Consider the following 16,145-nt stretch of genomic DNA (forward strand, 5'->3'; position numbering starts at 1 on the left):
CCCTGTGGGAGCCTCAGCTCCTTGCCAGCACCCAGGCTGCTGGCACAACCCGTCTACGGGGCTACAGCGGACAGAGGGCTGGAGGCACAGCCACGGGGTTCCCTGGCCCTGCCATCCGTGCAGCCCCTCGGGGGGAGGGAAGACGGCTGACCTTCAGCCTCAACAGCAGCACAGCCGTCCAGCAGCACACTTATGAGTTTCTTCTTACACCAGGACCTGCGGGCTCCGGCCCATGGCGGCTAGCTACGGCATGTCGCGCGTCGTGGGTGGCTCGGGTGCCCAGCCAGGGGCCTGGCCCTGGATCGTCAGCATCCAGAGCCCCTGGGGCCACGTGTGCGGAGGGTCCCTCATCAGCCCGCAGTGGGTCCTCACAGCAGCCCACTGCTTCAACGCGGCCAGGTAAGGAGGAGCAGGGAAGGGGGCTATCCCCACAGCACCAGCAGGCGCCCCGTCCGCAGCCCCACGAGCTCCTGCCATCCCGCTGCCTTGCAGTATGCCCGGTGCCAGGGCACTGGCGAGCCCAGCTGAGAGACTGCTCCGCAGAAGGCTGGGCTCGTGCCACCGCTTCCTAGCAGCCTCCAGCTCCACGTTCCTGGTGCCCAAGGCATGCTAGGGCAGTGGCACCCTCCGCAGCGCTGCTTTCCTCCCTGCCTTGGGAAGCAGAAGGCAGGGAACCGCGGGGCTGCTGCAGCACGTGGCTCCGCTCCCTGAGGCCTCTCTGCATCTGCCTTCCAGGTACCTCACCATGTGGCGTGTGGTGATCGGGGCCACCCACTTGGCTCAGCTGGGCCCTGAGACCCAAGTGCGCGGTATTTATCGGCTGATACTTCATGAACACTACAATAACGTCACGGAGAGGAACGACATCGCCTTGCTGGAACTGGACCAGCCTGTCCAGTGCGGCTACTACGTACAGCTGGCCTGCGTGCCCGACGCCTCGCTGAGAGTGTCAGAGCTGACGAGCTGCTACGTCAGCGGTTGGGGTGCCACCATGGCAAGATGTGAGTTCCCAAAGAGTATTCGTGTGCCGAGGGTAAGCTCGGCACGCTGGGGAGGCGGGCTGAGCTTCTGGGCAGCGGCGAAAACCAGAGTCGGACTGCGGGGACGTACGGCCACGGAGAGATGGGCCCGAGCCATTAGCCAAAGCGAGAGGGAAGGGCAAGCCCGGCACAAGGCCTCTGCAGGGGCAAAGGCGGGCCCTAGGGAAGGGCTTCGCCCACACAGGGGAGGAGAAGTGGGAACAGAAGGGCTGCTGGCTGCTAACTCCTTCCTGTGCTCACAGCTGGAGGATCGACCGCTTTCCTGCAGGAGGCCCAGGTCCACCTCATCGATGTCAAGGTCTGCAACAGCAGCCGCTGGTACAGAGGGGCCGTCCACCCCCACAACGTGTGTGCCGGCTATCCGCAGGGCGGCATCGACACCTGCCAGGTAGGAGCGTGCTCCGCGCCAGCCCCCAGCAGCACAGGCAGCCCTGTCGCCAGCGCCCAAACGTCCCCTGGCGCGTGTTGCGCCTGCCGAGTCGCCCTCCTGCCGCTGGGTCCCCACCGCTGTCGGGGCTTGCCTTCCCTTCCCCGTCTGCAGGCCCTTGCCCAGCACCCCTCTTGTCCCAGAGCCCCGGCACTCTGCCCAGAAAGGCCACCCAGTGCTCTTGCCCAGCCCAGAGGTCTGCATCCCAGTCCTGGAACGTCCCCCTTCCACACCTCCAGGATCAGCGGGCAGAGAGGAGAGAGCGCCCTACCTTGCAGGCCCACCACCCCCTCCCAGACAAGGTCCTGCAGGCTCCAGCACCTGAGCAGAGCCTTTCTGGGCACTGGGTACAGCTCTGGCAGGTGCCAGGAGAGAGAAGGAGCCAGCCACAGTGCTGACAGGGGCCACCCAACACCACCAGAACCCTCTGACTCTCCTCCGCTCCGCTGCAGGGTGACAGCGGTGGTCCTCTCGTCTGCCAAGACAAGCATGCCGACTACTTCTGGCTCGTGGGGGTGACCAGCTGGGGGATAGGCTGCGCGAGAGCCAGGCGGCCCGGAGTCTACACCTCCACGCAGCACTTTTATGACTGGATCTTGGTACAGATGGGACTGCACCCAGCAGTCCGGGCTGCTCCAACGGCGCGGGCATGGAGTCATTTTCTCACCGCCTCCACCCCCGTGCAGAGGCCAAGGCCGATCCCAACACAGTCGGGCACGTTTAGCTCCTGCCCATTCCCACTCCAGAAGCTGGTGGAGTTCTTTACTCGGCTGCAGGAGCTCCTGCAGGAGCTAAGGGGGAAAAAGGCTTGAGCAGCAAGAGGAAGAGGATCCAGTGCAGGCTGCAGAGTAGCACCACCCTTTCCTCCTGGGGCAATGCCTGCTGAGATCCAAAGGCAGCCTCAGTGCCAGTGGCCTGATCGGTCCTGCCCACGCTCCTCTCAGGGCACACACAACTGCTGCTCTTGACTTAGTTCTTGAAATAAAGTTGACCATTTTCACAGCTAACCAGGCTTCAGTCCAGTCCCCTGTGCAAGGCAAGGACTTCCACGCCCAGCACCTGCAGAACGAGGCTGCAGGCAGACAAGTCGGTCACACGGGCAAAGAGTCACTCCAAAAGCTGAAACCGTGCCCGGTCTGAGACGAGGGTGCTCAGAGCCACCGTGGGGTGGAGAAGACTGGCTAGAGGGAGGCTAGCAAGAGGAGAGGAGGAAATGATGTGACACGCAGCCAGCGTTGGGGGTATGCCTTAAGGCACGCAAGCTGAAGATTAGGGCCTGCTGGGAGCCTTCGCTTACTGAACACACTGTGGGAAACGCCTGAGCATGCCAAGAGCTATTGCTGCCTGTAGCAAAGCAAGTGCGAAGCTGACGGGAGTCAGAGTGCCATGAGGAAGAGCTGGATTTCACAGGTAGTTAAGGGGGATTGGTGTGGGAGGTGGCCACACTTGACAGATAACTGAAGGAAGAGCTGGGGTGGTTTTGGGGAGAGAAGTCTGGCAGGGACAGCAGTACCCAGGAAAAAACTGCATCGGTAATGCCGTGGAAGTCCGAGGTGACCCAGCTAACAGCGCCTGAAACACCAAACCTGTGGACGGCTGTGGCAAACCTGGGAGCAACGGGGGAAAAAATACCCGCGGGGAGGTCCCTTGCTTGGGAGGAGACGGGGCGGAGAAAGAGGGGAGTCAAGGCATTTGAGGGGCATGTATAGGCATGGAAAAAGGAGGGGAGGGGGGGATCAAGGAGCCAACCCCACAGAGGCAAACTGCTGGTTGGTGTGCTTGTTTGACTGAGCCCTGCAGGTGATCACCGCAGTGCGTCCTACCTCCTCTTGGAGAGCGATTCCCACTCCTTCGTGTGCGGCCCCACTCTGCACCCAGGGCGCGGGTGGGTCCAGAGGGCTGGCGGCCAGCAAGGGCAGAAGGGAACACAGGCCACGGCGACCCAGCGGTGGGCAAGAGCGAGTGTCTCGGGCCAGCTACTGTTCGGAGCGCTGTGTGTTTGTGCAATTCACTAGGGAAACCAGAAGCTGGACTAGCTCACGAGCAAAGGAGAGAGACCCTTGCAGTCGTGCAGATGGCCTGTGGTTGCAGCCCACCCGCTTTGTTGAGCTGCCCGGTGGTGCCGATCCTGGGGAAGGCTCAAGAAACGGCGGCTGCCTGTACCTGCAGGCGGGCAGTGGAGTGTGCACAGCGGGAGCCAGCGGTGGTTTGTGCGGCTGTTGAACGGGTTTGGGCTTTCAATGTGCCCAGCCCGGTACGCCTGGTTCCTTTCTCCTTGCAGGTTGTATTCAGAGCTGTAATGCTATTTTTTAAAAAAAGCAAAAGCAAAAGCAACCAGCAAACAAAAAAAAAAGCTGGGCAATTCCACCCTGCAACTGGTTGTCTCCCCAGGCCCTGGCCACCCTGCCAGGCGACATTCACCACCACCAGCAGGGTGCAGGAGCGGGCCCGGGGCAGGGCTTTCACAGGCCACCCCTATTTTGGGGCTCCTGGCCGTGCAGTTCCTGGGCAGTGCTCAAGCAATGGCAGCAGTGCCCACAGCCGGTATTTTTGATCTTTCTCCCTTTCTCCCAGGCTCTGGCTCCCTGGTTTCCAGCTGTTCTCTTTCTGCCTTAAAGCCTGTTGTGCTGCTTCTCTTCCCCTTCCTCACTCTGGCTCCTTGTCCCCATCTTTTTTAGCCTCCTCCCTGCCTGCCCCGGCCCCTCGTGCTCCCCCTGCACCCCCACCCCGGCGACCACCGTTGCTCGGTCCCTCTCTGCCGCCCTGCCCCACACTCCCCCTCCCGCTGGCCCTCAGGCTCTGGGGGCTGTTTCCCGCCCTGCTCTTGGCTTGGGGGAGGGGCCATGGGGCCCGCGGGGGCGGGGCAGGGCCGGGGGAAGTGTCCCTGCAGGGGCAGGCAGCAGGAAGAGGCCCCGGGGCATGCTGGGAGCTGTAGTCCTGGGGCAGGGGCTGGTGCCGGGAGGTGCAGGCTCTGCTCCAGCCATGGCCCGTCTGAGGTGAGGGCTGGGCTGCCCCTGAGGTGAGCGAGGCCCTTGCACGGGGGAGGGGGTGTCTCCTGCCTGCTGGCTGCCCGGGGGTGGTGGGTGGGAGCTCCAAGCCGGAGCCGGGTCAGTTGGGGCATCCCCGGGGGTGACCTGAGAGCTGGGGAGGGGAAGGAGAAGGGAGACAGACCCCCCAGCACAGGCACTGGGCACCCCGACTCTCAGAGCCCCCCTGATCCCCCCCAGCCCCGCTCCCCCCCTGCAGCTGCCCCGTCCCCAGCCCCTCCCCTGAGGCCTGTCCCGCAGCCCCAGGCTGCCCCACGGCCTGTCCTGGCAGCGGCGAGCGGGGCCTCGGGCAGGCCCAGGGCTCTGTTAACCCAGGGGCCTTCAGCAGCAGTGCGGGGAAGGAGCGGGGTCTGCAGGAGCGGCTGCAGCAGGAGGGGCTCCGGCCTGGGGCCGGCTGTGACAGTCAGGGTTCTTTCCCTCTGCCAGAGGCCGTGCCAGGGCTCGGTGGTCTGTTCCTGCCCTGGGGATGTCGTCAGCTGCATCCAGCTCAGGCTGAAGCTGAGGAGATGGGCAAAAGGAAAAGCAGCCGGAGAAGGACACGAAGGGGATCTGGCTGCAAGCTGCCCCCAGCTGCAGACAAGAGACAGCCGGCCTCTCGGCGTGAGGAAGGGTCCCTGTGAGTAGTCCTGAGCAGAGCTGGTCACCAACATGCACCGCGGGGTCTGTGTGCGTAACCAAAGCACGGTACAGCCATGTAGCGTGTGTGTGTGCGCAGTGAGGCTGTGTATGTAGGAAGCCTCATATTGTAAGAGCTGAGAGAGGCAGAGACAGAAGTGTCTCAACAGTAAAATCCTCCCAGCAGCACCAAGAGCGGGAGCGGCAGTGAGTCCTGGGCCCTTGTGTTATAATCAGATCTGAATTTTGAATTTCATTGATAATTAATTGTTTTGAATAAACAACTAATTTCTTATAGTTAATTATTTCCTGATTCAATTAATTTACATTATGGTAAGGAGTAGACAAAACCTCACTTATGCTAAGAGACAGCAGATGCAGGCCTTAGGAAGATGGCCAAAGCTAAAGCTGCTGTGGATTGGGAAACTGTACAGAACACAGAAGGAGGAGGGAGGGAGGCAGGTACAAGGGGTGAAATTGTACGTTCTCAGCTAGTTCTCTTATGTGATGAAACCATCGAAACAAAGGCATGTTGCTGTGAAGACTCTCCCGTCCTCCCCATCCTAATTTGTATATCAGAGATTTTGATCAGTAAAATAACCAATGATTAGATTAGGATAGGACTATTAAGAAAGTTATAGAATAGGGCGGACCAATCATTGTAACTGTCAAAATTAATAGCGGGCATAAGATGCATGCTTATGTTAAAATCTGTTAAAGATCCTGACTTTGCAGAAAAAGGGTATAAGATATTGAATTTTTGATGTAACTTTGAAGCCCGTCGGGTGGAGCTGTCCCCGTGTTTCCCAGCGCTGCAATAAAGACGTGCCGGCTTATCTGCAGTTGTGTAGATAAATTTGTCGTGATTGCGACCCTCCGTCCACACTTGGGGCCGTGTCACCCCTCTTGTGCTCCGGGTGCCTCCCTGTGCCTGTGCCCTCCCACCTTCCATCACTGGCGTCACTCTTTTGCTTCCCTGTACCTTTCTTCTTCTGTCTGTTCTCATACCCTGCTCCCTCTTCGTCCCTCTCTGGTTTCCAAGCCCCTCTCTTGTTCTGCTATTCTACCTGCCCCTTTGGTTTTCCTTGCTCTCCCTCTGTCCTGCTCCCTGCCCCTCTTTTTTCCTTCCTCTGTCTCTGTCCTGCAGCGCATGGCTGGTTTTTCATTCACTGCCTCTTTGTCCCAATCTGCATTCCTCCTTGATGTTCCCAATCTCTCTGGCTTCTTGCCTGAGATGCTTTTTCTCTCTTGTTTGTAACAGGAGACGCTGTTCTCTAAAAACATAACGGCATTCTTTTGGCAAGCCGCTGAAACGCTGAGAAGATCCTCTCCTGGGAACACTGTGCAATATTCTTCCTGTCTGCAAGTGGCACCTGTTCATCAGAATGGATTCCAGAACCCAAGGGGCAGTTAACCTCCAGAAGTCTTAAACCTTCTGGGGAATCGCACAGACTATTTCTTGCTAAGAAGATGAAGGCTCTGTTGTTCCAGCTGTCCTTAGTGTTTCGAGACAACAAGCACTTGCACTGGTACTTGTTCTTTTCTGATCTGCGGCTCCTGTGAATGTTTCTCCAAGTTCTTGGTTTCCTGTCCGGGTGACTCTCCAGAGGACTGTAAAAATCAGTCTTCGTGGAGACTCTCTGTGCTGCGGAGCTGCCTGTATCGTTGTTGTCACCCAGCTGCCTACAAACGGCTCCCAACCCCAGACAGTGGGGCGGCATTTCTGATCTGCTGGAAGGGGGTGTCTCCATTTTTAATGTTGTTTCTTTCAGGGAGCACTGTGAGCGTGGCAGATCCTAAGCAGAAATACACTCGATTTGAACAAGTCGGGCAAGGGTAAGTCCAGTCACAGCTACTTATACAAAAGCACGGGCCAGGTATTTTGCTGGTGTGATATCAAGCGTGAAGTCGGGCAAGCTCCAAACGTGTTCAGACCCTGGGCTTAGATTCTCCTGTCTCTCAGTACTGATCAGAATTGGTGCCTGTGGTCAGAAGGCGTCGTCAAAGAGCACTTGATGCTGGCAACGTCTTGTCTGCAGCGAGGGGCAGGACCTGGAAGATCTACTGTCCCTCAAGTTTGTAGCACCCGTTTGCTTGTTTTCTTAGGGGAAATCATTTTTGTCTGTCTCAAAATAATATGGCCACGCTAAAGAAAGGAGAAAAATCTTTATTGCCTGAAAGAGCAGCTTAGAACCTGATAGCTGTCAGATAAATAACACTTCTCAAGAACATTTCTTTCCAATATTTTGCTTTCAAAAAATACTCAGTGATCAGGATTATAACGGCATAGTTTAGAAACTGCAACCAGAGATTAGATATTCAGCTCTCTTTTCTGGCAGAGGTAGTGAAAACCAACAATTCAGTAATAAACACAGTGTCGATGCACTGTCCTTTCCTCAGATGGCTGGCACGTGTGTTCAGGGCTCTCAGAATGACTGCGTGGTGTTGCCTGAGTTTTGCAGATAGATCCAAAGAAGAGATCTGAGAAGGCACAGCTAGACTGTATGCGTGTTACATTTTCCGGAAAAAACCCACACAAACACACCGCAGGAAAAAAAAAAGGGAAAAAATAAAACCCAACAGCGCAAAACTGGAGAAAAAGGGAAAAGAATGAAATCTATTATTTTCCAGTCTGTATATGCACCCCGCCTTTCAGTTGTGGACTAAAAGAATTTAGTATGAACTCTGGAGATTTGCATCAGCCCTTTTTCTTCCTGTTGGACCTAAGTTTTCTCTTGGATAGCCTGCATGGCAGGGGGCTTCTGGGCTGCTGCGCTGTGCGCTGCTGGCTGCAGGAGTGGAGGAACCAAGGTGTTTTTGAAACACTACAGGCAGCAGAGAGCTCCTGTCAGGGCTTTCACTTCCAGGGTCTAAACCACTTCTCATGTCTCTGCTGCTCTTTTGTTTCTAGGGCGTCTGGAACTGTCTATACAGCACTCGACATCACCACAGGAAAAGAGGTGGGTGTCAGCAGCCCCAGCAGATTTGGCAGGGGTTCAGCGCTTTCCCCCCTGGTGCGAACAGCGGATGGGCTTTCGGATCGCCAGGAGATCTTTACTGCAAAGACTTCCACATGGCTGGGGGCTTGTGGCTGGGGGTGGGGGCAGTGTCCAAACACTGGGCTCCCCCCTGGGCTGCACAATCACTGACGGACACCCACCCCTCATCCTGCCCAGCCGCACGCCCGACGTGCAGCCCCCCAGCGATGTCTCCCCACCCACGCACCATTCCGTGCCCCCCCAGCCGTATGCCCCCCAAGACCCCAACTACGCACCCCTCCATTTCCATTTACCCCCTCAGCCGTGCCCCCCCCATGCCCTTCACCCACTTTGGGCCGAGCTCTCCTGTGCTCCCCAGCCATGTCCCCCCACCCAGCCATGCCCCCCCCCATTTTGGGCGATGCCCCCTGAGCCCCTCCAGCCATGCCCCTGCACCCCTGCTGGCCCCTCCCCCCGTGCTTTGCCCGCACCCCCGGGCTCCGCTCCCCTGCCCGCGCGCCCCCGACCCGGCCGTGGCCCCGCCCCCCGCCCCTCCCCATTGGCTCCCGCCGCGCCGCTCCCCTGTTAGTTTTCGAATATAAATAGGGGCGGCCGCGGGCGCGCGCCCCCCCCCCCCTCGCGCACCGGACGGCGGAGCATCGGCGCGGCCCCGCTCCGCTCCGCCGGGGCCGGGAACGGTCGCTCCAACGGGTGTAATTAACGCCTCCCTTCCTTTCCTGCACTCGCCATGGCGGCGCAGGGCGGCCCCGGTGGCCGTGGGCTAGCCGGAGTGGCCAGGAGGCGAGCGGGCATGTCGCCGGTCACCCCGCTGACGCTGGATATGGACAAGCTGGTGGGACTGGGAAGGTGAGTGGAGACGGGGGGGCTGCCCCGCACCGCACCCGCCTCCCCCCCACGCGTGAATGCTGCCGGCTCAGGGCAGTGCTGAGCGCGGAGGGGGGACACACCACCCACCGCCCCACCCGAGGGGGGCACCCCGAGGGGTACCGGTGGGTCCCCACGGGCTGATCGCCGCCCCCGCCCTGCCCGCAGCCACTGGGACACCCCGAAGCGGCGGGTGGCGTGGCTGTCCTTGCAGAGGCACCGGGCCAGCCCGTGCCGGGGGTCGGCAGCCTTGGGCTCCCCCCGCAGCTCCGTCTCCTCCGAGTCCTCGGACGCGGGTGAGCGATGGGTGCTGTTGCCACACCCGCCCCTGCCCCGACCCCCCTCCTCCCCGGGGCTGGGGGTGTGCAGGGGGAGCTGTGCCGAGGGGGTGGGCGTTGGGCAGGGGGTCACTGCATGCAGGGGTGGGGTTTGAGGGTGGGGAAGGGTCTTTCTGGGGGTGCACGTGGGAGCCGGGTCCCCCGCTCTGTCTCAGCTCCTGGCCATGCTCTGAGTCAAACTGGGATTTTAAACGGGGATTTCCTCCCCAGCGCTTCCTTCCCTGTGCTGGATGATGGGTGGGAGCCCCCCCCACCCGCCCAGGCCTGCACCCCGGGGGGGGGCTCGGCTGTGGACCACCCCAGTGGGGGTCCCTGGACAGGGTGATGTGGGACATGTTGGCCAGGACGGGTGGTCCCAGGGTCGTCCCTTTGCCATGCTGGGGGACGGGAGAAGCTTTGGGTGAGGGTCCCGCCTGAGCACACAGCAGATCCCACCCTGTGGCCCCCTCCCCAGCACTAGAAGGGAACACAGCTGGGGTGGGGGGGCTCCCCTGCACCCTGCCAGCGCCCCACAGGAGCGGGGGGACACCTGTGCTGGAGCAGGGTCCCGGGGGCACGGCGTGCCTCCCACCCGCCCCCCCCGATGCTACCCCTGCCCCTTGTTCCCGCAGGAGTGGGGCTGGACTCCCCCACGCAGGAGGACCCCGCGGCACTGGAGGAAGTGTGAGTGTCCCTCGCCCCGCGTCCCCCCACTCCGGGAGGTCTCCACCCTTGCCCACTGTGTCCCCCCTGCTCACCCTCCCCAGGCTGCCTGCAGTGCCCACGCTCAACCTGTCCCAGCCTTGCTGGGGGGCTGTGCTTCCAGCTGTGCCCTCCACCCCAAAATTGATTTTTGGTGGGGGGTGGTGTGAGAAACCACCTCTAGTGGGGCTGTCGGTGCTGGTGCTCGGCCCAGCCCTGCTGCAGGCAGGGGTCTGGCAGCGGGTGCAGGCAAGAAGCCTCTGCGGTGCTGCCGTGCCAAGTCCTCCTCTGGCAGGGACGGCCGGCAGACGGCTCGCTGCCTCACCACGCAGCGGGGTGAGGGTGCTGAGCACCTCCCTGGGCTCCCAGCACCCCCGCCTCAGCCTCCTTGGGGTGCTGCTGCCCAGGCCTGGCAGATTTGGGGTGCAGGGATCAGCTGAGAGCCGAGCTCTGTGGGGCTGAGGGGCTCTGGGTGCCACGCTGGTGCCACGCCGGTGGCTTCGCCCACTCCCAGGGCCGTAGGCAGAGCCCCTCTCTGGCAGATGTTGGTGACTGAGTAACTGGGGGCAGATGGTGATGCTGGGGCAGCCTTGGGGCTGGGTGGGCTGGGCTGCAGGGGACACGCCAGTGTCCCCTTCGTCCTGTCGCAGTGTGCAGCTGCATGGCCATATGGCCGACGGCCAGCATCCCCAGCATCCCCGCTGCCGGATTTACATACAGGTGGAGAGCGGGCGCCACTGCCACCAGCTACATCTGGGCCCCGAGTGGGGTCAGCGGGGTGCCCTGGACCACCTCAGCGTGCTGCTTAACCCCCCAGCCCAGATTGGGGTCCCCCTGTCTGAAACCAGTGATTTCCAGATGGGGTTTTAACCCTTTGTGGGGCTGAAAGCCGCTCAGCTGTTCTCCCCTTGGGGGGGCTGATGACCCCTGCGTGGGGTGGGGTCCCTGTAAGGGCTGCGGCTGCCCATCCCCAGGGCTCCTGGGCTGCTCAGGCTGGGGCACGGGGTGCCATCCCCCCTAACCCTGGCTCCTCTCTTCCCGCAGCTTTGAGACAGCGATCCTAGAATCCAGGAGAGCTCTCAAAGAGTAAGTGAAGGGGCTCTGTCCCTGTGCCCAGACCCGAAAGCCAGGCTGTCTGTCTGCCCTTCCTTGGGGTTTGGATCAAGCTGTCGGTGTTGCTCAGTGGCTGGAGGAATTGCTGCCCTGGGGTCCTGTCCGGGGAGGTCTCACCCCACTGTGGGGACCCAGGGGACAAGGGGATCCATGCCAGCTTCGGGGCGGTGGGGGGGGTGGGACGCTGCTGGTCCAGGGCATCTTCTCTCCTCATTCAATCCTTTTCTTTTTGCAGCAATAAGCTCCTTATCCGGAGGATCCACTCACTGCCGGTAAGTCCCGGGGGCTCTGCAGGGCTGAGCTGAGGGCGGCTGGATCCTGCTGTGCGCCTGGCTGAGCTGGGAGGAGGAGGAGGAGAAGGAGGAGGATGGAGCTGGGGAGCGCAGGGGCTGTGCAGCACCTCTCACCCCTCCCAACCCGCCCTGCAGCCACAGCTCCTGGGGGCCAGCCCGGTCCTGAAGAACATCACCCACTGCCGGGAGTTCAACAGCCACGGGGCCAGGGAGCAGAGGGGCCCAAGGAAGCCTGAGGACAAGGTGAGGGGGGGCAGCAAGGCTGGGGAGAGGGAGGCAGGACCGGGGAAGGGGCAGGGGGATGCCGTGCCCACCCCCCCCCTCCCCCACTGCTGCAGGAGGGGTTTGTCTTCAAGAAGCTGCAGAGGCCAAGTCAGCGCAGCCGGCTGCCCGCCGGCGATGGGGCTGCGGGGAGGGACCCCCTCAGCCAGAGACTCGGCTCTGCACCCGGCCTGCTGGTGAGAGGGGCTGGGGGTGCTGAGAGGGGGGCACCGGGGGTGGGTGGTCCTGCTGCAGGGGCTGCTGAGCCGGGACCTGCTGCTCCAGCCTCCCTGTTTGCACTGGAGACCTGTGGGTGTGGGAGCTGGGGGGATTGGGGTCACTGTGTCTGCAAACAGGGCTGGTGTGGGGCTGGCCCCACTCCTGAGCCATGGGCTGTGTCGTGTCCCCTCCCCAGTTCGACACCCCCAAGAAGGAAAACGCCACCCAGGGCGAGAGCCCCATCATCCTGCGCCGGTGCTCCTTGACCTCCTCCATGTCTGAAGAGGAAGATGATGGCTTCGTGGAGATCCTGGATGAGGAGGAGATGAAGGTAGGGAGGGCTCCTCCATCTGGACAGCTGGATGTACCCTGGCCAGGGGCTCCGTCCCTGCCCAGGGGGGTGCGAAGCAGCAGTGGGACTCGTTCCCTTCACGCTCTCCTCTGTCTCGCCCCGTGGCCCCCCCGGGTGCCCCCCTGGCAGAGCAATGCTGACGTGCCGCAGGGGATGGAGAACCTGCTGACCGCGCCGCTGGTGAGGAAGGAGGAGGCCGAGCCGGTCCATTGGGTGTCTCGGGGGGTGGATGGGGCCCCAGGCTCCTCCCCCCTTCCTTGGGTCTCCAAGGTGGGGTCTGAGGGTGAGGGTCGCTGGTTGGCGAGCAGCACTCACCCCAGGGCTGTGGGCTTGTCCTGGGTGGTGTGCAGCCACTAGAGAGGGACCCTTTTGCCTTTGTTCTCGTGGTGCTGGGGGGGGGGGGTATGTGGGGGGAATGCTGGACCCTTGGGCAGCGACACGGTCTCTCTCCCCACACAGTGTCCGGTGAAGCGCGGCAAGTGCCGGCAGCTCTTCCGCTCGCCCTCGATGCCCAGCAGCGTCACCAGGCCCATCCTGAAGCGGATAGACCGACCCCAGGACCGGGACAACCCCGTCAAGACCAAGCGACGGAGGAGCGTGGCCGGTAGCCCTGGCGAGGAGGCAGCAGCGGCGGAGCCGGTGGGTGATGGGGAATCCTCGGGGTGAGGCGTCCTTGCCCATTCCTGGTGGGACTGCCCGGTGCCACGGCTCTGCCGGCGCCCTCGCTAACGCTGAGGGGGGTGTCTCTGGTTCATGTCCCCGCAGAAAGCGCGGCTGCTGTGCTCCAGGTCCTTCTGCCACGAGGAGATGGAGAACCTGCTGGCCAACGACCATCAGGAGCTCATCGGGGACTTCTCCAAGGTAGGGCTGCTGGGGGTGCTGCAGGCTTGGGGGTGCCGCCTGCCCCCCTCTCCTGACACAAAGGGGGACCATCAGTGGAGCCCTGCGCTGGTGCCAGAGCCCCAATACAGCTGGTGGCCCTTGTTTGGGACCAAGGGGACTTGGGGCTGAGACTTTCCAGCCTGAAGAGCCTGACCCGCTGCTCTTCCAGTGCCGCAGCGCCGTCCCTCTTGAGAGGGAGCAAACCTCGCAGGCGGGGGGTCTTCTGGGCTGGGGGGAGCGGGTGGCAGCCAGGACGTCTCCCCAGGGACAGATCCTGACCCAGCACCCGCCTCTCCTCCAGCCTTACCTTCTGCAGGCGGTAGAGGGGAAGCACCCAGACCTGAAGTACATTTCCCCCGAAATGGTAAGGGAGCAGTGACCTCTTCCCCAAAAAAACACCCCCACAGGGCTGCCTCCCTGCCCCGCCCCCCCCTCGGTGACGGGCTCCCCCCACAGATGGTGGCAGTGCTGACGGGGCAGTTCAGCAGCCTCATCGAGAGCTGCGTGATCGTGGACTGCAGGTACCCCTACGAGTACGAGGGAGGCCACATCAAGGTCAGAACCGCCGCTGCGCCCCTCGGGGCTGGGGACAGGGTGGTCATGGGTGGGGGAGACACAAACCTGTCAAACCTCAGAGGGGCTGATGCCCCCCCCCAAAGGTGCTGAGCCTTCTTGAGGGGTTGAGAGCCTCCCCAAAGGTGCTGAGCACCCCCGGAGGTGCTGAGCCCCAGCTGGAAGGAGGAGGGGGGTGAAGGCATTCCCAGCAGATGGGGCAGAAGGGGGGCAGGGTTTGGAGGGCCACCCCTCCCCCCCCGAGATGAAATGGGAGGAGGAGGTGGGGGCTGAAAGGGGGCCCTCTCCCTCGCCAGGGCGCCGTCAACCTGCCGCTGGAGCAGGATGTGGAGGAGTTCCTGCTGAAGAAGCCCATCGTGCCCTTCGACGCCAGCAAGAGGGTGATCGTCATCTTCCACTGCGAGTTCTCCTCCGAGAGGGGGCCCAGGATGTGAGTTTGGGGGGTGGGGGGGGTGGGGTGGGCGCTGGGTTCTGCCGGACCCCCTGGACATGGCAGGATCCTATCTGGGTGCCAATCCTGTCCCCTGTCCCGCAGGTGCCGGTTCATCAGGGAGAAGGACCGAGCCTGTAACGAGTACCCCCACCTCCACTACCCCGAGCTCTATGTCCTGAAGGGGGGGTACCGGGAGTTCTTCCCCCAGTACCAGGTAAGCCCCCCTACCTTTCACCCCCTGTGTGGGAGGGGGGGCGGTCCCTGGCAGGAGGGTGAGAGTGCTGGGTGGGGGGAAATCACCCTCTCCGCTCCCCAAAACCCTGCCCTGTGAGGGGAAAGGGTCTGGCTCTGAGCATCCTCCATGAGGGTGGTACCTCCAGGGGAAGGGGGTTGTGCTGGGGGTCCTGGGGGGTGCTGGGTTTGCCCCAGGGGGTGGGGAGGGGGGCCTGCGGGTGCTGACAGAGCCGTGGGTGCCCAGATGCACTGCGAGCCCCAGGACTACCGGCCGATGGACCACGAGGACTTCAAGGAGGACCTGCGCAAGTTCCGCCAGAAGAGCCGCAGCGGGGCGGGCGAGCGCAGCAAGCGGGAGCTCTACAGCCGCCTCAAGAACTTCTGAGGGACCCCTGCAGCCCCCTGCCCACCCCCTACCCAGGGCTGCCGGTGCTCACGGTTGCCCAGCCCAAAACCTGGTTGCCCCCCTCCCCCCACCCCCCCCAGCCTTCCCAGCTCTGTGCTGGGTGCCCTGCCCAGCATCGCCCCCCTCAGCAGCGTGAGAACCGGGGGGTATGGTTGTGGGTTTTTACCCCTTTTTTAACCTAAACAGGGTTTAGGTTTTACCCCAAATGGTGGCTGGGGGCTGTAGCATGTGAGTGGGGAATGCCTAGGGGGGCTCAATCCCTGCCAGGTTCAAACTTCCTCTGGGAGTGGGGGTCAGGCTACCTCCCCTCCCCAGCATCAGGGATGGGGCTCGGGGGCTGTGGGGCAGCCCCCCAAGCCAGTTCCCCCCTTCCCCTTGCACCCTGGGCTGGGTGGGGGGTGGCTTTGCCAGCTTTGGGAAAGCCACGGGGCTGCAGCACATCACCCCCCCCCCTCCCCCCCCCAGGGTGATCCTGTGTCCCCAGGGCCTGTCACACACATCACCACCACCACCCCGTCCCTAAGGGCTGCGACCCCCCGTCAGCCAAGCTTTATTGGCAGAACTCTTATAGAAAAGCACTTAAACCTCCTTTGCAGCCAGGGGGTGCTGCAGGGGGTGGGGCTGGGGGGTGCCCCTTGTACTGCTCACTGACTATTTGGGGAGTTCCTTGTTGTTGTGGTGTTTTGCCACCCTGTTGGTTAACTTTGGGGGGGCAGGAGGGGCTTCACCCCCACCCCAGAGTGGCTGCTGCCAGAGCACCACATGCTGGGGAGGGGGGAATGGCCCCTGTGCCCCCATGTCTTGTCTGTTTTTATTGTTTTTTTTAACATTTCTGTTTAATAACTCTGTGAGGAGGGAAAGCCTTGGCTCTGGTCTGTGACTGCACTGCAAATCTGAGGGGGGTTGGGGGGTCCCCCCCTGCTTTGAGGGTGGGGTTGGGGCGCTTGGGGGAACGGGAGAGCTGTTTAAAGGGGTGATGGCTGCCCTGTGGGGCTGGGGTCACAGCTAGACCAACCCCCTCAGGGCTGTGTGTGGGGCAGGAGGAGGGGTGGGGATGGTGGGGTGACCGTGGGGTCCCACAACTGGGACAGTGGTGTGTGATGGGGGGGCACCCCCAGCTCGGTTGTTGTGCCCCTCATGCTCGCCCTGCCACCTGCTGCCCCCCCCCCAGGGTGATCCTGTGTCCCCAGGCCCTGTCACACACACCACCACTACCCCCCCCACCCCCGGGGTGATCCTGTGTCCCCCAGGCCTGTGACACCCTGACGTGCGGAAAAGACTTTAGAACCCGAAAGGTTACACAGTAGGTGTGTTTATTGCGCGCAGATGCACGGGGGATCGCTCCACCACAAACGTGCATCCCCACCG

The 16,145-nt window shown here is 62.1% G+C and overlaps 1 protein-coding gene across 1 annotated transcript in view; it reads left to right on the plus strand.

The window, feature by feature from the left end:
* The window catches only part of LOC147413153 (M-phase inducer phosphatase 2-like), a 91,466-nt gene extending 76,710 nt beyond the window's left edge, over positions 1–14,756 (plus strand). The window contains exons 4-12 of the mRNA XM_086480597.1: positions 12,094–12,228; positions 12,379–12,453; positions 12,709–12,888; positions 13,015–13,110; positions 13,433–13,495; positions 13,588–13,686; positions 14,001–14,134; positions 14,240–14,351; positions 14,616–14,756. Of these exons, the coding sequence (XP_086336723.1) occupies positions 12,094–12,228; positions 12,379–12,453; positions 12,709–12,888; positions 13,015–13,110; positions 13,433–13,495; positions 13,588–13,686; positions 14,001–14,134; positions 14,240–14,351; positions 14,616–14,756 (1,035 nt within the window). The remainder of the gene's footprint in view (positions 1–12,093; positions 12,229–12,378; positions 12,454–12,708; positions 12,889–13,014; positions 13,111–13,432; positions 13,496–13,587; positions 13,687–14,000; positions 14,135–14,239; positions 14,352–14,615) is intronic.
* The last annotated feature ends 1,389 nt before the right edge of the window (positions 14,757–16,145 follow it).

This window comes from Leptosomus discolor, unplaced genomic scaffold, assembly GCF_034619465.1.
Source record: "Leptosomus discolor isolate bLepDis1 unplaced genomic scaffold, bLepDis1.hap2 HAP2_SCAFFOLD_63, whole genome shotgun sequence".
Taxonomy (NCBI): Eukaryota; Metazoa; Chordata; class Aves; order Leptosomiformes; family Leptosomidae; genus Leptosomus; species Leptosomus discolor.